Below are 22446 nucleotides of genomic sequence, written 5' to 3' on the forward strand. Positions count from 1 at the left end.
AACATGCAGAGAATGTTATAACTAAAAGTCATATTCACTTATTTTTTAAAGAATAAAATGTGATTGTATCCTTTTGGCTATTAAACCGTTTGCTTAAGAAAATCTCCGAATATAAATCCTATTATCTTTTTTTTTAGAAAGTAACTTGAACTTCATCACAATGTTGATTATGAACGTCATCTTCTAAATTTAACGTTTGTTCATACAATGATGAAACAAAATATTAAACTAATACCATACGATTCTCAGTAAAGAAATTAACGTTTTATCAATTCTGTGTAGGCATTTAATAATAAACAAAATACATGTCTATAAAGATGAACACAACATATCAAAATAACGTCATACGTGTCAATCTAGATAGTTATTGTGCATAATTACAATAAAGCAACACTGATTAATATACTAAAAGCATACCATTCAAAACAGAGAGACATTTCGTTAAATCTGTGTATAATATATTATTAAATGAAGCTGATCAATAGCGTTCCAAATAGAGGAACGTTATATATGTTATGTATATGTATAAATAATGAACCATCACCTATCCTCTTAATAACCAATGCCATTCTAAATAAAAGAATGTTTAGTTAAATAATATATAATTGTTATAATGAAAACAAATTGGCATGTTAAAATAAATTATTATATTATAATTATACAATTCCAGATATTGTTTCGTTCAGGTCTCTGTATTATTTATATACCAATTTGAATCATAGGCCTTATCATTCTAAATTAAGAAATGCCACAAAACATTACAATGAGTAAACACCAATATCAAATTAACATTTCAACTATTCGAAAATCGTTTTTAAAGACTGTGTAAGTGTTTTGAATATGAATAACAAAATATGAAATATGAAATTATTATCTTAATTTTAAAACCTTAAGATATCTAAAAATACACAAAAGTGTAACACGTTATGCTTCCGTTTCTAACGTTTGGAATACCAAGTCTATGGTAAAGCACATGCGCAGTATCCAACAACTGAAGAAAAAAAAAAGGTTAATATTAACAATAAAATCTGATCTAGGCCTACCTGTTATACATTTCTTTTACAATACAATTTTGAAATTTCAATTTAATAAAAGACTCATTGATACTGAAAAATAATGTACAGTGTATTGATCAAATTGCATTTTTTAAAGTTATTATTTTCAATAAGTGAACAAAATCTCGATTATATACATTGTAGGCCTACCTGTCTTGCAGGTTTGTCCCATGAACCCATGAGGACATTCACAAAAACTGGAATCACCTGCAGTAGTAGCACATGTACCACCATTTAAGCATCCAGAACCACATCCATCATTTTCGTCTGAAAGAATGTATTCAAATACAAGTTTTAACGTTATAATGTATTTTATTGAAGTTATGATATGTGATATGTTGTTTATATTTCTATATCTAATTAAATACTGAAGATAATAGGCGTATTTTAAAAATAATTTTAATACAATGTTATGAGGACATAATCTAATGTTTGTTATGATGAAAATATGATAGTGAATACGGCAAAATAATTATAATAAAGTTATTGTTAAAACATTAATGCTGAAGCTTTTTAAATGCAATTTATTAGGCCTATATTACGATACTTGTTATTTAAAATTTGTAAAAAAAAACAACAACAGCCATACTTATTGTAAATGTCCAAAACGATGGATCTTGTATTGCTTGTGATTGTGGTTCACACGATCCCATACCTCTCGCTACTCCCGCATCCGTCAAGATATAGTAGGCGTGATTCTCATGTAGCGAAATGTTTCGTGTTGTAAATTCAACGGAACGACTGACTGTCAAATATGAGACATCTGGACTGGAAGAAACATCAAATGTGTAGACGATGTTGCCATTGGAAACATCATAGAACCGAATGAATGTTGGTCTAGTAGGACGCAAAATCTGTCCAAAAATTGTAAAGAAAATTTCAGAAAACAAACAAATCTATGGTGATTGTATTTGTAATGTTGTGATAGTAGTGGTTAACATTTTCAAAAAGTATGTACAATTACGGACATAAATATAAATACAAATTTAAACAGGTAAGCAGTATAACATTCAAAGCAAAGTGGTATGTTGTTACTGGTTAAATTATTTAATAATAATAATCTTATAGTCTTATATAACGCCTAATACATTGTTTCTAAACGCTTTACAAACAAAAATAATCCATAAAATATCCTAAGGAAAAAAAGGAAGATGAAGCAGAGGAACATTTTCAACGCGCTCTTCCCCACTTGAAGCTCGCGTTATATTTATTTGTTTAAGGAAAGATGTGTCTACCTCACTGGTATTTGGTGGTTGGACGATTGTCTTCAGTTAGGAAAACCATTCTGGCTGACCTCAATTATGTTACAATAGTTACTCAAACACAATATATATATGTGGTGAGATATATACAGGATAATAATGTGTACGATAAGGAATATATTACTACATACATCATTGTCAAACGCCATTCGATACACGGAATGATCCACGAATACTTCTGCTCCTGGTTGAGGTTCCAGAGACGTAATTTTTGGTGCATATGCTGCAAAAAAAAACCAGCATAATTATTAATAGTGAGGAAGCATGATAAAGATATCAGAGAATACATAACCCATAAAACATTAATGAAGCAATTGTTCTAGAATGTTGTTTATTAATGATTGATTAATTAAAACATAACATACCACCAACAGCAAGTGTAATGCAAGTTTGGGGAGACGTCTGACTGAAACGTAAAATACAAACAAAATAATTACATGAATATTAAAATACAAGGAACAGTCCATGCCAGCCGACGTGTTTCAGTCGAGCTCTCTAGGCATGACATTTCTCTGAACAATCTACAGTATAGCCCGGGAATTTTGAACGAGTCCGGCCGACACAGATAGGCACAAAGGGCACTCCTTGGGCCTAGTTCAAGTGTCCTTCAACCTCGCATTTTTTAAAGCATTGACTAAAATATTTTATAGCATGTTGTTTGTATAGCTGTCTGTATATTGATGATATTTTTATATGCTTTTCAAGCTGAAATTTTACATGCATTTTTAATCTGAAATTGTTGTGTACGGATTTTAACTGTATTTGTATCGTGTTTTTTTGTATGATCTGTTTACGGTACCGTATTGACTCATTTCATAGCCGGTAAGTTTCTTCTAGGAAGATTTTGACTTGATTAGATTGTTGATTTATCATGGCTACGTTTCGACATACCGGTTTGCCTACTCTATTAGTTATCCTGCTGGCGGTGATAACAAAATGGAATGCCAGGGATGTCCAGAGAAATTCCAATGTTTTGCGTAAAAGCAGTCCGTTTAAGGAATTCTTCACTAGCCAACATGGAATCACAGCACTTAAATTATGTTCTACGTCATACTTTGAAAAGGTATATCCACGCAAACACGGTCACGGAGGAAAAACTAAAACACGGGCAATACGACTTGGAGTTTTATTGAGACATTTTGCGTTTATGATTCTTGTTTTAAGTGGAGATATATCGTCTAACCCTGGACCCACAACTTGTGATCCATGTGGGCTGTGTTCAGGATCTGTGAAATCAAATCAACGAGGTATCTGCTGCGATGGATGTGACTCATGGTACCACATTAAATGTGCGAATATCTCTATTAAAGAATACAATCGCCTTGCCAAATCGGATTCGGACTGGCATTGCTACTCATGTATGGTACCTAACTTCAGTGATTCATTATTTGAAGATGATACTATTAATATATCTGATGTTTCGTACACGGAGTTGTTAAATGCCAATTTGGAAAACGAGGATAGGCTGCTCAACGAGTTAGAATGTAAACTTCTTTGTGGTAAGGGTTTGATATTTATTCACCTTAACGTTAGAAGTTTACGTAACAAAATCGATCAAATTCGAGATATTGCAAAAAATACGAACGCATCAGTCATTGCAATAAGTGAGTCGTGGCTCGATGATTCAATCAATGATGCTGAAATAAAAATTGAAAATTTCTCCATAGAAAGGAACGACAGAAATGGAAAAGGGGGTGGAGTGTGTTTATATATACGCAATACTATTTCATACTCAGTCAGAAATGATTTAGACAGAGAGGATATCGAATGCAAATGGATTGATATAATTTTGCCAAAGTCGAAGCCAATTTTAACCGGTGTTTGCTATCGCCCACCAAAACAAGGTACATTTTTTAACTGTTTAGAAAACCTGCTTATGACTGTTGGAAACTTCATTGCTCAAGAAATTATTATTCTTGGAGACTTTAAATGTTTTAAATTGTAATCGTAACAACTATGAGTCAGTGACTAACTTCTGTAATACTCTCGGTCTTGAACAACTTATCACTGAACCAACTAGGATCAGTGATAACAATAGCTCAGCAATAGATTTGATCTTTGCCAGTGATCCTTTAAAAATTAAGGCCAGTGGAGTAATTCCTATTGGACTAAGTGATCACTTTTTAACGTTTTGTAGACGAAAACGGACTAATATCATTTCTGGCATACACAGAACAATTGATGTTAGATCAATGAAAAATTACAGTTCTGATTCACTGACTCATATGCTTAATAGTATTGACTGGTCAGATTGTATTAGTTTAACTTGTGTTCAATCTTCATGGGATACATTTAAAGATAAGTTTCTGCGTATAATTGATTCTATTGCTCCTAAAAAAAAAGTTAGGGTTAAAGTAAAAGATCAACCATGGTTTGACTCCGAATTAAGAGATCTTATTAGGCAAAGAGACAAAATGTTAATTAGATATCGTAGTACAAAGGATGTGATGCATCTCAAGGGTTTTAGAAAACTCCGAAATAGTGTAAATTATAAAATTAAAAAAGCTAAAGTAAATTTTTATTCTGAACAACTTCAAGAAAATAAATACAAACCAAAACAATTATGGAAAGTTCTTAAAGGTCTTGGAACCTCTAAATCAAATAATAATGACAAGAAACAGGTTAGTCTTGAGATCAACAATGAATATGTTCATGATAAGAAAGAAGTTGCTGAAGAGTTTAATTCGTACTTCACCAACGTTGCTGGAGAGCTAGTAAACAAACTTGACCCTCCTAGTAATACTTATAACTTGGAACATGTCAATGTCTTTTACAGTAGCAAAGGTGTCTTTCCTAATGATTTTTCTTTCATAGAATTATCTGAAGATAATGTTCTAAAACAATTATCGACGAGTAAAGCTACCGGAATAGATACTGTACCAGCCAAATTCTTCAAAGATGGGGCTTCTGCAATAGCAAAACCATTAACTCATATTATTAAGTTGTCCTTCACATCCGGTATTGTACCCAAAGAATGGAAATTAGCGAGAGTCATCCCAATTCACAAGAAGGGTAGTAAAACGGTGGTAGGTAACTATCGTCCGGTGTCTATACTCTCGGCTTTTTCTAAAGTTGTTGAAAGACTAGTACATGACCAATTGATGGAATACCTTAATTCTAAATCACTTATCTATGATTTCCAATGTGGGTTCCGAGCAAATTTTTCGACAGATCTTTGTTTAATTCACCTAACTGACCATATTAAAAAGAATTGGGATAAAGGTAATTTAACAGGTATGATAGTCTTAGACCTACAAAAGGCTTTCGATACTGTAGACCACCATATTTTACTAGGCAAAATGAGAGCATTAGGATTGTCCCAAACAGTAATAGTTTGGTTTAAATCATATTTAACAGATAGATGGCAGGTAGTTGATAATTGTGGTACTCTTTCAACGTGGAAAAAAATAACATGTGAGGTCCCTCAGGGGTCAATATTGGGCCCACTGTTGTTCTTAATGTATGTGAATGATATGGAATCTGCATTGAGTAGTAAACTGCTCCTTTATGCCGATGATTCTGCTATAGTTGTATCTGATAAAAGTGTCGCCAATATACAAAATGTATTGTCAAAAGAATTAAAATCTATTAATTCTTGGTTATTAGATAATAGATTGTCATTGCATCTAGGCAAAACGTATTCAATTCTATTTGGATCTAAACGTAAACTCAGAAATCAACAAGAATTGAAAGTTACATGCAATGATTATTATACAAACCTACAGTAAGTTACCTAGGACTTGAACTCGATAACAATCTAACTGGAGATTATATAGGTAAATCAGTTATAAAGAAAGTAAACTCAAGGGTAAAATTTTTATATAGAAATAGAAAGTACTTAACTTTCAGAGATCTTAAGTTACTAGCAAATAGTTTGGTGTTATGCCTTTATGATTACGCTTGTAGCGTGTGGTACTCTGGATTAAAAAAAACATTAAACGTTAAATTGCAAACTGCACAAAATAAGACAGTCAGATGTATTCTTGGTCTTGAACCAAGGGATCACATTGGGGCTAATAAATTAAACAAACTGAATTGGCTCCCAGTAGACTTAAGAGTTAAACAGATAAAACTTTGTCACATGTATCGTATTATTAATGGATTAAGCCCTACGTTTATGAATGATGGTATTAGTAGAGCAAATGTAATTCACCAGTACAATACTAGATTTGCAACTCAATCAATTTATAGACCATATATAGGTAACCACTCCCAAACAACCTTTGTTAACACGGCAATAACGTCATGGAATCACCTGCCAACATTGATACAGTGTTCAGAAACCATCAATCAATTCAAAAGAAATATCAGAACACATCTCAAAAAGGTTATGCTTGAAAGATTATAATTTATATTAATATTGTTACTACATGTGTTATTGTTTATTGTAAATGTTTATTCTTATGGTGTTTTTATCCTTAAGGGCCACAATGGAAATAAGTTTGACCTTTGGTTACTTTTTTGTGTTACCCTGAATTCATTCTTTTTTTTTTTTTATGTTGTTATTTTATGAATTCGAATAAAGAAATGAAAAGAAATGAAATGAAAAATTGTTATTTTACAACCTCTGTCTCTACAAAATCAAAAAAAGTTGATGTGTCCATATATGGACACGATTACGTCATATCACTACCATATTTGTGCTCATCACATGTTTTTGTAATTTTCACTCTGAAAGTAACGAAACCAGCAATGTGATGAATACCTTAGTGGAATAAAGGAAACAATAAAGTATTATAGATTGTGTATATTGTGAAGTTTTTACTCACCCAGTTGTACTTTCTGCCGTATAACAAATTATGTTTTCGCCGATTTGGTTCGCACTAGGAGTCCATGTAAGATTCACAGAAAATAAATCACCATCGATCTGAACTAGTTTAGATTTATGGAACCCCAACGGTGAGACAGTCATAATATCTGATATTCTGTAATTGCAGATACAATATTAGTTTAGACCTACTTCAAATAATAAACAGTTTTATATACGATTGTATTGTGTTCAATATATAGCAAGTTAAATGATTGAAATAAAGAAAGATGGTTATTTGTTTAAGCCTAGTCTACATTTGCAAAGTTTAGTTTTTGGTAAAGCTTCCAGACAATTGGCAACAACTTGACAAACTTCAGACTTCGGTAAATTGTGTAGACAAAGACTTCTCCAGAGTTTTCAAACAAAAGTTTGTCAAAGTTGTCTGTGGTAGAATAGGCTTACAGTATTATTATTCTTTATATCTTGTTGCTAACATGTTTGTCTTTTTTAAAATTCAGAATATAAACATTTTTTCAAACATCCTTCAAGTTCTGGAATAGAATATTTGGCAAAACTTTAGGGATTACGCAAAAGGAACAAAAACACCATGCGGTATTATTCATAATGTTAAAGAAGCAGGATGGAAAACAGTATATCAACAACAAAAATATTATATTCTTACCCGTTTGCACTTCGTGCTACAATGCTTTGAATGTATGTTTCATTTTCTGAAACTCCAACACACGACCCGTCTGTAGGCGTTGGGTAGACAAATTCTGGGGCGGCATCACACTGACCTTGATTGACGAAAACATTTACCAGAAACTGTAGAGGTATCTTGCTCAGCGGTGTTGTTGACGATTGATTCCCAAAATCCTCGATCATCAGAGCCACAGCATACCAACCCGTAGTATACACAGCGTTATAACTGAGTGTACACGTCTCCTATAAATTAACAATTATTTTATCAACACAGTATTTTGGGCCGGGATTTTTTACGAATACGTATTACCCAGTTCCATTGATCTTAAGCGTTAGTGTGCAAATTATCTGCACGACAAAATACTCTATGATCTGTTAGTATGCACATACCTTCAGATACATTAAAATTTATGTCATCCTACACAAGAATTGAACTCACAAGTTATAAAATCAACTACCGATTCCCGATTGTTGATATAACCGTGTACAGTTATTTTCCGTCTTTGTTCATATCCATACATTATTATTTATTTATTTACAATTGAACACACTGTACCCCAGATATGTTTCATTGATATGTATGCATTTTGAATTAAAATTGTTCTATAATTAACTTACCTCGTTTAATGCAGCATTTGGAAATCCGTTGCAAACAGAATCACATTCTGAAGAACCTGCAGCCCATCGACATCGTACCATATCGCCGTCTGGATCATTTACTTTTTAAAAACCAATAAATGTAATATGTTTCCAATTTAATGACATCATAACATACTGTCCACATTAGACGTAAACAAATGAATAATTAGAGTAATATATCAAGAATCAATGATGGCGTCTATATTGGGTGGGGGAGTACTGTAGTCCTATCTTTGAATACAACTGTAAGTCGGGGAGGCGAGGCTAATCATGTCTATTCATCAACTACTACTGGCGTACGATATAACTCCATTAAAGTAGGCTATACTTTTCTCTCTCTAAAAATAATGTGGGAATGTGCGTTTTTGTGGAATAAGAATACCCGCCGATGAAAAAATAATTATGTTACTCAATTATGTTACTACAAATTCATTATATAAATGTCACAACAGGATAGGTAATACCTTAACGAATGCATTATCAATACACTAAAGGTAACTTAAATGTGCAAAACATTTTATTATACAGATTTAAAATAATTAAAAATCAAAGCAAAAGCTTACCAGGTATGGTGAATGTATGGGAGCAACCATGTTGAAGGCGAACAATGGGAGTTACCGACGAAACTGGAGATGAATTGGGCCTTCCAGTATCTTGCCTTACCGTCAGATCAACACTCATTGGAAGTGCCCAATTACCATTACTACCAATATGTAGGCCCCCAATCCAGTTACCACCTGTAAACCTTTAAAATACAAATTGCATGATATTGACTGGAAAAGTATTGAATCATCATTTTCGAAATAAAAAATCATACACATGAAATTGGTGAAAACGAATTAAGGCTAGATAATTAAAACCAGTAATAACTTACGGTACATAATTATGATTTTCAACATACCGTATACCGTATTTATTATTCGCCAAAATAAACGCCCGCAATAAATACGGTATTATATTATGGTTTTTGTTGATTTTTGGTTTTATTTCTCTTTCCCTTTCTTTTAACTAATAATTTTTGTTTTCATTATTTAATTTAATTAATTATTTATAAATTCTATTTATTTTGAATGTTATATTTAATTGTTGTCAACTGCAGTTATTTTTTCATGTAATTGTTCCTGTCAAATTGTATTGCACTTTTGCATTGCAAGGCAAAATTATATTAAATGTTTGACTTACGACATGACAAATGTCTTGTTTCCTGAAGAACTGAATAAGACAGACCTAACACCAGTCGTCCAATCTTCAGTTGTGCTAAAATCGGTACAATAGAAGCTCAGACTAACACTTCCAGAACATCCATTGGTGCAACTTAGTGATCCTCCTCCCAGTAACTGTTGATTTGCTATTGTAGTCTCATTACAATATTGGGAACTTCTTCGCCAAGATATCCTCCATGAAATTTCAATCTAAAGTAATTAACTGAGGTACTAATAATTACAATAGAACGTGTAAACGGTTATTTGATATGTAAGAAAGGCTACATACTTCTTTGGCTAAAAGCATGGCAGTACAGAAAGGTGTAAAACGAAAATCACACTGTAAAGTATTTCTTTCTCAAATTAAATTTACAGTGTAAATAAAAATCAAAGTAATAGGTAGATTTTAACAAATCCATGATAAAAGAGGCAAATCAAAGTAGAGCAGAAATAAGATGGAAAGAGACCCAGCTATCTCAATTAAATGTTTATAAAGTGCAAAGAGCCTAATGATACGCAATTGCAAAAATCATCATCATACACAAAAAAATGTGTAATTTCAATATACACTTCTCCGTAATAGTGATACAGATGTATTGACCTTTAAGCTTAATTTGAATTTTTTTGAGAAAGTAAAGTTTCTAGATTGAACCAGTAGAGTTTACCCGTCGTGTTCCGGATGGTATTAGTAAATGAAATAGCTGAGGCGTCAGAATAAAACTCCGTTGTACAATATGTAAATATTTTAAAAAATTGCCTCTTTCTTTCACCCGAGAAACCTGATTCAGTCTGTCAGAGAAGATAGATTAGAATGTATATTTATGTGCATGTATTACAATGTAATAATAACAAACAAAGATCTCATAATTCGACATTAAGCTGTGGAAGTGGAAAAAAGTTTAGAACTTTTACAATAAAACTGTTCTATATTCACATAATAATGAACTCTAACCTGATTTGGTAGTGAAGTGGGTTTCCATGTAAAAATTGCACCTCGAAAATGAGACGAGTATCCAAAGTGAAATACTCCGATGAACACCAACAACCCGTAAGAAGCAAATTGACTCATCATTCCGTGTTCTTGCTTCAAGACTTTGGTTTGATTTGGGTAAAGCTTCAAATTCAGAGCTATTTATACTGCTTCCAGTGAGTTTGAACTTTTGTAACAGAAGTCTATTATGGTGCTGTTTGAACTTGCAACTTTAGCAGTGTAAATTAGTACGGTTAAATGAATGTCAACAGATTTCTGCAACACCATTAGTTTCCTCTTAGGACCATGGCAGACAGTGCCTAACTCTTTCAACTCATTTCAACTGAACCTTAGTGATAAAGTAAACACTGTTTGTCATGCATACATTGTTCTGTACTATTGTCATTATAACTATCGTTATATCTTTTTGACCAATCACAGGCGATGGATTATTCGAACAATTGCTTCTCATTGGTCAACTCGCTTGTTCTTGCGTTTCGTCTCTAGTGAAAACCATGCTTTACAAATAATCCGGATTGAATTTAGGAGTAAGTGAGTGATCACAATCAGTTCAATCGTCACAGACAAATTCTATAGGCCTAATGTTTGTTTTTTATAACTGTTTAAACTTTACTTTTCACAAACACATAATTGTTGGGGAAGGTGCCAACAGTTCATTAAAACCTTAGGCCTAATTTAATTCACTCCTTTATTAATAAAAGTAAATATGACTGTGTATACAATCTAAGGATAGCGTGCTAGATTGATTTGGATTTTTGGATCATATTTCCTGTCATAATAACAGATGATATTGTTAAATTGTAAAATGAAAATTCATTATTCAACTTATTTTACAAAAAGAACAAATAAAAATTTAAAAAAAAGCTTCTCTTGTCTAAGAATTTGACTTATAAAGTATAATTTTACTTGATTATTTAACAGACACTAGATAGTTAAATGAATAATAGCACATAATGTTATCAAAGTAGACTTAATTTTAGTACTTAATTGGGATAATCTTGTAATGATATCTAAAAGTTACCAGGATAAACTCAATTCTTTGTTTTTGTCCAATCACAAACGAGCCAACTACTGTATCAACTTTCCAGGCTGGTGTTACCATTGCAATGTTTTCTGGAAGTCTCCACACGCTAATGGGTTGCCTCTCTTTGCCATGTGTTGGTTGTTTTGATCTCTTTTAGACGCATTGTTGATTAAATTACCAATTTTCATTATGATTAATTTTGTTACATTATCTTTAACATCTTCATATATAAAAATTTAACAGGTAGGCCTACAGGAACCTGTCTCGTAACAAGAAGAAATCTCCCATGGAAAATAATAAGGGGAAAGGAATTGTGTTGCAGAAAATCTCTTGACATTCATTAAACTTTACTAATTTTTACACTTCTAAAGTGCTAGATTGTAGTTTTAAAACTGTGGTCCTAGAATGATTGTTTGCCCATTGTTGGATGCGTTCAAGCATATTATATTCAAACTGAGTGAGACCAGAATGCTACCCAGGGGCAGCGTATTCAATAATAGATCTGAGATATAACCATTATTAATAGTAAATGGAATAGTAATACATCACAAATATACTTGGTGTTTTATATAACACCATTTATTTACATAGAAAAAGTTGTAGTGTGTATCATGTCTTATTTATAGTTCTAGTATTACAGACGGACAGTGGTGTCTTTTTATCTATCGAGACTTGACTCTTATTTAATATGTACAGAGTAGGACGTTGGTCTGACAGTATATAACACCTATAAATGTATCTATGATTGATATAATTCGTATCGCATTCCTTTGGTTACTTTTATTTCTATACAGTAAAATTGAAGGAAGGAAAGATACACTTTCTGTAAATAATAATGTAAAAATGTATGGCAAACCCAATGGAAAGAGCGACTAAAAACCAACATGTAGTTGGTCATGAGTCTTATGTCTATATTAACTGTTCTGCTTGTCGGCCACAATTATAGCAGCAACACTGTTATAATGCTGTATTTGATATAACATTACTGCCAGCTAGTAAAGCTTGTGTCTTATTAATAGATGAAGTAGAAAGAAAAAGGCATAGCCTAGTGATATTAAACAAAACATAGGCCTAATAAAAAGCAAACTATTAGCCACAAATTGAAGTTTCCTGGAATGTTTAGGCGTGTAATGTATCATGCAACAACTAGTTTATTTTCATTATTGTCAAACCAATATGTCCATACGCGATCGAATGTATCTGGACATTTAATTTATTAAAAAAAAAGTTTCTTATAGCTAAGTGAATATTTATTTGGTGACCGGAGGTGCTAAAAAAAAACTATATGAAAATACGGACCTGTATGCCAGATTAATATCCAGTTTTAAACGATACTGGTGTCATTTAGAAAATTGCGCGTGTTTATTCAGCCTCTTTAGCTACTACGTGTTTTAAGATTATCAAGCAAGTTTCAAACTCCCTATATATGGACAGGAGAGTCAGCAAAAGGTAAGACATTAGGTTTAGTTTAGTCATTAACCTTTTTCGGACCTAGGCCCTCATCCAAAAATTCCTGGATCCGCCATTATGTAGGCCTACCGTTGAACTCATGTAATTGTAAGCTATTTCCTATTTGAAATTTGGTATTTAAGTTGAAAGCTTTTTCTCAAGAAAAGTTTTATAATTTGATCCGAACAAACGTTCACCTTTCATAAATGATGCGACAAATTCACAAAGAGTAAAAAAACAGCATTATGTAAGTTATATAAACAATAGTAGGCCTACACAATTTATCCGGGAATTGAGGTACCTCTATTATTAAAGGAAACTTTTGCGTGCTTCGATGATGCCGTGAAAAATCAAACACAAAACAAGATGTAAAAAAGCAAACATACGTACAGTAATACTAGAAAATGTAAATACAATTTGATAACCTATTGTAAATAGAGAGATATTTGATGTTAGATTGTGCTATATTTAAAATGTAGGTCTTCAACCAATGAACTCGTTAAGAAATGTAATATGACTATAGGCCTATAGCGATATTTTGTTTATAGGTTTTAGAGTCTCAAAATTAAATTATGTAAGTGTTACAAAAAGGCACGCAGATTCTTCGACGACAATAGGCCCTAGGCCGTTTTTCCGTACGTTTTTGTTACTTTGTAAAATTACGATTTCCTTATTTGTTTTCAATTTTCATTTAAAGCGGTGATTGCCTTTTATAGAAATGTTATTCAAAGTGCAATGCCTTCAAGTCATAACCCTACTGCTGTTATCTGAACACTACGAGTTTTATATATACATATCGGTATCTTTATTTCCATAAAAAAAAAATACAATACAATAGGCCTATAAAAAATATAAATGCCACGGTCACCATAAAAGTTGAATTGGGGCACCCACACAATTTGTTAAAGATGTATTATCCTCCCAAAAAATTAAAATGACAGATTAATTAAACCAGACTTTGAATATGTTATCTTGTAGTTTTAATAAAGTTAATCACTTCCGTAGAAAAATTAACCGATAAAAAAATAATAATGTTTTAACATATAAAACTTATTGGCAAAATGAATGGTTATATTCAACCAAAACCCATTGGCTGGCAGTCAATTTGACCATTTTTAGTCGCGTAGACGCGACTCTATAGTTCACTATGTCGGTCGGTCTGTCTGTCTGTCTGTATGTCGGTATGTCGGTCTGTCGGTCTGTCTGTCGGTTCGGTATCACTATGCGTTTTAGCACGCGACTTATGGCTGTTGGCTTTGTTCCCCTTTAAATTACAGCTTTTTCAGGTAAATACATTTTTTTAATCCAGTTTTTGGTAGAAGTTGATAATTATTATGTTAAAATGGCATATTAATAAATAAATAATATAATAGATTGATCATGTTGTTGATTTATTGCATAGCGCCGCGAACGACCATATAAAATAATTGCAATAATTATAACAACAACTAAACAACTGAGCTGTTTTTTTAGGCAGCCTCCATTTTGATCCTTGCTAAGTCGTAAAATCTCAAGTTATGATCTGGGTTTGAGTAAGTTTTTCTCTCCATGTTCCTATTTTCTGTTTCTGACTATAAACTTGTGATAAATGATTAAGTCAGGATTATAACATAAGGCATAACCTAGGTGTAGGCCCTACTGTACAGGCCTACCCGCAGTTATGCATACAGGCCCAGCCAGGCAGGGACGATTCTGTCCGAGACGTTTCGCCCCATGAAAGGGTACAAATAAATATAAACGATTGGATAGATAGACGGATAATTGTCCTTTTTTTAGTTTAATTAGTAGGCATAGGCCTGTCACGATAAATATGGTCCGGGGCCAAAATCGGTCCGGCCGGACCAGTTTTGGCTCTAAAATTTTGGCCAAAAGCAGTCCGCCACTGCCTAAATCGGTCCGGGCTTTTCTTCTGTCGATTTTAATTGAATTACTAGGCCTATGATGCTGTTTTAAGTTGTTTATGGCTAGAAAAATATCCCATGATATATGTTAGTAAGTTATCTTGTCGGATAAATACTATAAATAAATGTATTTTATCTACAAACATGACTTAGGTGTTCACTCATATTTCGGCCTGCCACACACTCACATGAACGGGTATGAGATGCTGATATTGCCAGCTAGATTTTATTTATGATTGAGGCTTTTTTCCTTCCTCAGCCTAATCAATATTGGATAATTGTTTTATAATAATTGTATTGAATTTATATAGTGATTGATTAACCATAAATAGTTAATAATAATAATATTTAATAATTAAATTGTTTTTACTGTAACATCATGGGGAAACGAAGATGTTAAAAAAGAACAAAATAGATTAAAAACAGGCAGAGATACATATTGTATACAAAAAGCCTAACAATTAGTACTAATTATTGATGAGTTACTACTACTAATGATAATAAAAAAAACAGGCTTAATTTATAATATTAAAATAACAAATAAAACCGTAGTTTTCAATATAATGACTAATCATGGCCTTTTTTTAATGATATATACATTATGACTCATTTTGCGCACCATATATTTGTAAGACCGGACCATATTTGGCGGCCAAAAACAGTCCTACTACCCGGACCGATTTTATCCTGGCCGGACCAGTTTTGGCGGCCAAAATTGGTCCGGCCGGACAGGTTTTGGCAGCCATAAATGGTCCCCCGGACTGATTTTGGCAGCCAAAACTGGTCCGCCGGACCGATTTTGGCCCGGACTGATTTTGGTGTGACAGGCCTATAGACATTGGAAATCCGATTTTGAAATCATCTATACTCATCATGCAAGTTTATTTTTTTTATATAGAATAGGCATATGCATAGCCTAGCCCTAGTAGGCTAGTTATTTAAGCCTAAGCCTATATTTAGTTTTATTTTACTTGATGACGATAACACAAACAATGTACAATTGAAGAAATTAAATGTTTATGAATAATGTAAAATAGGCGAAATTGAGTTTTAGTTAAACTAAATACATTCATATTTATTTTAATTGTTAATTTATATAAATAAATATGGTAGTAGTATACAGTATATATAGTACATTTGTGTCATATCAAGTTTAAATAATATGTTTTAATATTAATAACTATTTTTTGAAAACTTGATAAAGATAACACAAATGTTATTATCAATTGATCTGAATTTGGACATTACGTGGTGAGTTGTTTCAGCCTAATTTTGGACATACAGTATTGCTGGATATCATTTAAAAATCTTTTTTTTTAATGCAGACATCAAAGCCACCAAACTTGATTGTTAAATCAACATTCTGACAATGTCAGCGGCTGACATAACATTACACTGTGATGCGCCCAACTATATTTCTATCATCTGCGAGCATTTAAATTGACTGTGAATACATACAGTATTAGAATGAGCGGATGCTGTGCATGTATTTTTCGTAGGCGTCGCCATCGTGATGCCCATGGTGGTAGTCGAGATTCTATTGTACCTGTTGATCGGGACAGTTCCTTTCACATCTTTCCGAGGGGCCAGGAAAACAGAGCAGTTGAACTTGATGAGGTCAGATTTTGATTTTTTATGAGGGATGAAATATGTCCGATATTAATAGAGATACTGTAAGATAAAGCGAATTATGTTCTGTAATGTTGATAGTATTATTAGTACTGTAGTATGAAATATGTGTTAAAATAATATTGAAGAGGATACAAAAACAGAATATCATGAAGAAAAAAAAAGATAGAAGATGTGTAAAAAATTTTATTGAAAAAGAAAGAATGAATAAAGGTGGTGGTTAACGATGGGTGATATAAAAAAAAAGATAAAACGAATTTAGTCGGGCACCCCTTTTCTTTTTATATAAAACAGTTTTTATTAGTAATAGTACATATATTTTTGTTATATTATTAGATGGGCCTTAATTCATAATAAAGTATTAAGACTGTTTAATCTATTGCATTATTGTCAAAAATGCCAGACTGACTTAGATCTTTGTGTTCCAACATGTTCTTTTTTTCTTGACAGTCTGATATGATGGGAGTTCGCAGTACACAGCTTTCTAGCAATGGAAAAAATGGTAAGAAATATATCAATTATGATAATTTGAAAATATAAAATGTTGATATTGCTTTACGCTGCAGTAACCAATTGGGTCAACCGGCTCAGCTACAGTGATTAAGTTCATTTAGATTGACCCTGGTCTCCCCAATTTTAGTTTTTTTTTTGTTATGTATACTGAAATAGACCGAATAAATAATAAAATGAAATTAACAGGATGAGGCAACTTGAAAGCTAATTACTTAAATCCGAGAGTGAATGGCACTCGTTTACAGGTATAAGTACATTTTGATTAATTGTTTATGAGTTCAGACATGTTAGTAACTTGGTGCAAGCCAAAATTGATGTCATAGGATCAACAGTCGATATAGTGGACATGCAAATCTAATCCCAAATAAGTATAAAAGAAATCAAGTTGATCATATTATTGATTTTACTGTATATTAATATGATTAATGAATTTATTTGTATAGGTGTAAATCCCTTAGAATTGAAAGCTGATTTTAGTGTATGTTTCATCGGTATGCTGAATGATACACATGGACTACCACCATCACAAGAAGATGATATAGATCTTGTTCAAGTCCTTGACACTGCTCAGGTAGGCTTCAATGGTTTCAAGATACTAAAAAATGAATACATGTAAAACCTATTTATACAAAACAATTTGGATATAAAAGAAAATGAGAACAACAAAGGCAACTACAGTACATGCCTGTAGAGATCAACTTCAGATATGTTTAGTTGTATCAGGGAAGCTGTAATTTCACTCTCTCTCACACTCAAAATAATGGCAATTGTTAACATACATATAAGTCCTTCTCTTCTGTATCATAGAGCTGGAGTCAAAATCCTATTCAGCACTAAGTAGCATATACTAAAGTGTTTGTTATGGTGTGTATTTTGTATAAATGTACGAGATACTCACTATAAACAGTCATTCAATGGCGATGTTCCAATAATTTCACATTATCATTTCATTGTTTTCACTTGTTCATCTTGACACAAATCAATTGTACTGTCCATTTATAATTACATTTCTTAAAACCTGTAGAGATATTTTGAATTCCGTTTCTATTGTCAGGTGTTAAAATTAACAATTATATTGACAGAAATGTTTTATTATTGTTTTATTTTATGTTTCACGTTTTCAGATGGAAGGAAAGTTCAAATCTGCTACAGATGAAGTGGATCCTGTTAGTCTCACCTTGTCCAAATATGGTATTAAAGTTAGTGACGGTCACCCCCACACTGATCAGGTTAGTCTTATGACTTATTTAATAAGCTATGAAACTTATTGATGCTCAACACACACCCCCCCCCCCTTTTCCTACTGATCAGGTTAGTCTTACGACTTATTTAATAAGCTATGAAACTTATTGATGCTCAACACCCCCCCCCCCTTTTCCCACTGATCAGGTTAGTCTTATGACTTATTTAATAAGCTATGAAACTTATTGATGCTCAACACCCCCCCCCCCCCTTTTCCCACTGATCAGGTTAGTCTTATGACTTATTTAATAAGCTATGAAACTTATTGATGCTCAACACCCCCCCCCCCCCCCTTTTCCCACTGATCAGGTTAGTCTTATGACTTATTTAATAAGCTATGAAACTTATTGATGCTGAACACCCCCCCCCCCCCTTTTCCCACTGATCAGGTTAGTCTTATGACTTATTTAATAAGCTATGAAACTTATTGATGCTCAACACACACCCCCCCCCCCTTTTCCCACTGATCAGGTTAGTCTTATGACTTATTTAATAAGCTATGAAACTTATTGATGCTCAACATCCCCCCCCCCCCCTTTTTCCTACTGATCAGGTTAGTCTTACGACTTACTAGTTATAGCTTAGTAGTTGTAGTTGCATTGGACTACTCTGCTCATGCTCTGGAGGCCTTGAGCTGGGTTAAGCCAGTGACTACTCATAGCCGTTACACCACTTAAAAAGATATTAACAAACTTACAATAAAACTTTCAAATCAAAATACAAAGACAGACAATATTTACAATATTTTTAAAAGGAGTAAAAAATTAAAGGGATACATACATAAAATGACAAGTTTGTTTGTTAATGTGTTTTTTTAGCTTGTACGCAATAGATTTCGACTTGCAGATGTTATACGTGTTGTACATTATGAAGATGATATTGGCAGGCAATTACTAGCATTCAAAGTTGATAAGCACTTTGACAATATCTATGATTGTATGGTATTTGAATGCGATTCTCATGTGAGTAAACAATGATTAATTTTTTAGTAAACGCTTTCCAAATTTTTTGTTTACATCCGAATACATAAACTTTTTATTTGAATGTTTTTTCCCAACAAATACTTGTAAGCTCCTCCAAATTGTAAAACAAATTAGTCATAGTTGCGTACGTCGAGAAACTTATTTTTATTAAAAAAAAGAAAGAAAAATAACCAAACTCAATTTATCAAAACATGGAATAATCATTAATTCTCTGCAGAATAATTAAGAAAACAAAATGGTAAATTCAAAAGTATTTTAATATTTAATCCAAACATTAACAATAGTGGTGTAGGTCTAGGCCTTAAATGAATTGGTTTTGTATACACTTCCCCCTTCATTCGAATGTTAACAGTGTTGTTGTGTGTTGTTTATGTGTTCATGCAAAAACTCCCTAAGTGGTCCTTTTATATAATTTCCAGACTGTTTAAAAGGTTGGTATCTCTACAGCTGATAGTTTTGTCTTGTTTTCTAGGCTCAAGCCAAGGCGATTTGTAGTACCTTGAATGTGATATTCGATGCTGTCTGCAATATGAAATTATCTGCTTTGAATTATTCTCATCTCAAATTCCAAATGATGTAAGTAGGAGATTAGAGAGCTTTTGTGATGAGAAGAACTGATGATGTCATCATATAGAGGCACTGTTCACATTCTGTACGTTGAGTTTTTTTGACAATTTTTGTGACTTTTTGGACACTAGTCAATTCTACTAAGATGAGGTGATAACCATGGAGTGTAATTTATGTATGATGTTTTAATTGAGAGCTATGACAATGGATAATGCTAAAAATGCTATAAATAAGAACAGTTTTGTTGCAAAACGAAAGCTCTCTATTATCACTCATTCGACTTGTCACATCAACCAGACAAATCCTAGTTATTGAAATGGAGAAAACTAGCAATGTATGTTTACTTTTTTTTATATTGAGTTTTATTTTTATATATTTGCATTGCTGCTGAAACAAAATGTAGGTCACGCTCTATTTAACTGGTTATTTGTTAACAGTAGAAACAGGCCTGTGTTGATTTCTGGGAATAAGTTAACTCGCCACAGCTGTGCAATACATAAAGACGATAAAAATATATTTAATAATTAGTTAGTAATTCACAGATGAAAGCATTGTAATGAATTGTGGTGGAATTTAATTTAAAAGCTATTTAAAAGGAATAATAACATCCCTATATTGTGCATTGTAAGGACTGAGGACTTAAACCCCATTAAACAATTTAGAATATTCTGATAAAGTTCAATGCAATCGTGCGTGATGCTTTTTATCTACAGTACGAACAGCTCCCAGTGTTTATGAATAATACAGGTAGTTAAATAGAAAAACAAAACAAAAAGAATTTTTCAGAAAGCTTGGTGTTGGTTTTTCAAAACAATTTTGTATCTTTTTAGACTATAATATAAAATGTTGGTTTTAGGAATATTTCTGTATTAAAAACAAGTACAAATGTATTAAAGAAAAATGAACAAGTCTGTTTTAATATGAAAGATAATTTAATAATAATATCTAAAATATTTTTTTTTATATTAAAATACCATTATGTTTGATAATGTTGGGACAATTATGTACTGTTTACTGTTGATTTAATTCAATCAATTTCTGGGAATGTTATACTCGGGGTATAATAATCTCAACCTACCCTTGTTGAGTTGATTCTACTTCTTTCAACAGTATATTATGTGCAATTTATGTATTTTTACATGATAATAGGTATTTAATTATTATTAATGCAGCACATGTTTGGGCCACACCCTTTTTGCTTCAGTTGCTTTGTTAATGGATTCTAATCTAATGTATATCCATAGGGTAAGATGTCAATCCACAAGTTATGAGTAATTTTGCAATCCTACAATCCTACTCAAAATACACATGTTGCCTGTAGAATTAAACATATGAGAAAAAAAAGTGAAACTTACTGTACCAACGTCCTACCATCCATTCTTTGGCACAAACCCTATACAGTGATACACAAATTTAAGGAACTATTTCTAAATTTCATGAAATTAATGTGAGGAAAATATCTTAATTTTAAAAGGTCACTTTGTTGGGGCTCCAAAGTGACCCAGGAGTGCTACAGCATAACATATGATTATGTGTAGTTTGATCTTGTGCACTTGACATTAATCGTTTCAAATTAATTAATTAAATTTCAGTATATCACCGGGCGGTTTAGAATTAATGTTCTTTGCCTGTTGTGTTCATATATATATATAAATCCAAAGGCAAATTACTGAAAAAAAATGACAATGCTGTGGGTATCAGTGGCTGGATCTCAATGGAGATACAAAAATAAAAAGCGAAAAGCTAAATCAAAACGATAAAGTAAACAGCCAGAAAAGTTAGCAGAGCTTTCGGGCAACACTAGCCCTTCATCAGTGCAATATATATATATATATATATATATATATATATATGTATGTAATTTTATTATGGTATAGCATTTAGGGGCACACACGATACCCTCTTTGACAGCAAATAAAAAATTACGAACTTTTTACATCTATAGTTAATGTTTGTCCATAATAAAGTAAACAAAATCCTTGATCTGCCCTGTAATGATTAGCAATATAAAAATATCCTCAGATGGTGGCTAATTGATACTGCATCAAGAAAAATTAGTTGGGTCCAAATATTGAACATTATTACTGTAGTGCAAGGTATAACAACTTTTACTTCTTGTGTCAATCAAAAAAAGTGGATTATTAATTGTATTAGTAGTAGGAAGAAATGCTAGCATGAGTGCCACACCTCAAATATTGACTCATAATAGTAAGCTTTAGTCATGGATAACCTTACACCTTCATACAGTATTCATATTATTTCCTCATAATAAAAAAAAAAATCATTACAAATATGTGTATACTGTGTACATTATATAATGAATATATTCATAATAAAATACAGGTTAAATAGCAGTGTACACATTTAAATTATGGTGTTAAATTCTTGTGTATATTTATTAGATCATAGACTGTACTGTAGTTAAAACAATAGATCTCAACTTCTATTGTGAGGTACATTAGAATAGGAACATATAATGTAACTATTGATGGAACTTGCAATATAAAATAAAGTTGAAACTGTAGATATAATACAAT

The 22446-nt window shown here is 32.3% G+C and overlaps 2 protein-coding genes across 2 annotated transcripts; one reads left to right on the forward strand and one right to left on the reverse strand.

Annotated features, from left to right (window-relative positions):
• Positions 1-263: 263 nt before the first annotated feature.
• Positions 264-10894, reverse strand: LOC140051522 (integrin beta-like protein C). The gene is made up of 11 exons (XM_072096766.1): positions 10563-10894; positions 9591-9820; positions 8972-9153; positions 8388-8488; positions 7750-8012; positions 7087-7242; positions 2683-2723; positions 2449-2540; positions 1645-1909; positions 1206-1322; positions 264-991 (listed from the first exon to the last, which is right to left on the reverse strand). Exons 1-11 carry the CDS (start codon positions 10680-10682, stop codon positions 960-962), a joined length of 1599 nt encoding a protein of 532 aa, XP_071952867.1. The 5' UTR covers positions 10683-10894; the 3' UTR covers positions 264-959.
• A 3622-nt stretch (positions 10895-14516) lies between these two features.
• LOC140052158 (integrin beta-1-binding protein 1-like) lies at positions 14517-21755 on the forward strand. Its single transcript, XM_072097594.1, has 7 exons — positions 14517-14606; positions 16301-16592; positions 17055-17106; positions 17561-17688; positions 18242-18346; positions 19178-19321; positions 19815-21755. Exons 2-7 carry the CDS (start codon positions 16443-16445, stop codon positions 19920-19922), a joined length of 687 nt encoding a protein of 228 aa, XP_071953695.1. The 5' UTR covers positions 14517-14606; positions 16301-16442; the 3' UTR covers positions 19923-21755.
• The last annotated feature ends 691 nt before the right edge of the window (positions 21756-22446 follow it).

The sequence above is a fragment of the Antedon mediterranea genome, chromosome 6, assembly GCF_964355755.1.
Source record: "Antedon mediterranea chromosome 6, ecAntMedi1.1, whole genome shotgun sequence".
NCBI classification, from domain to species: domain Eukaryota; kingdom Metazoa; phylum Echinodermata; class Crinoidea; order Comatulida; family Antedonidae; genus Antedon; species Antedon mediterranea.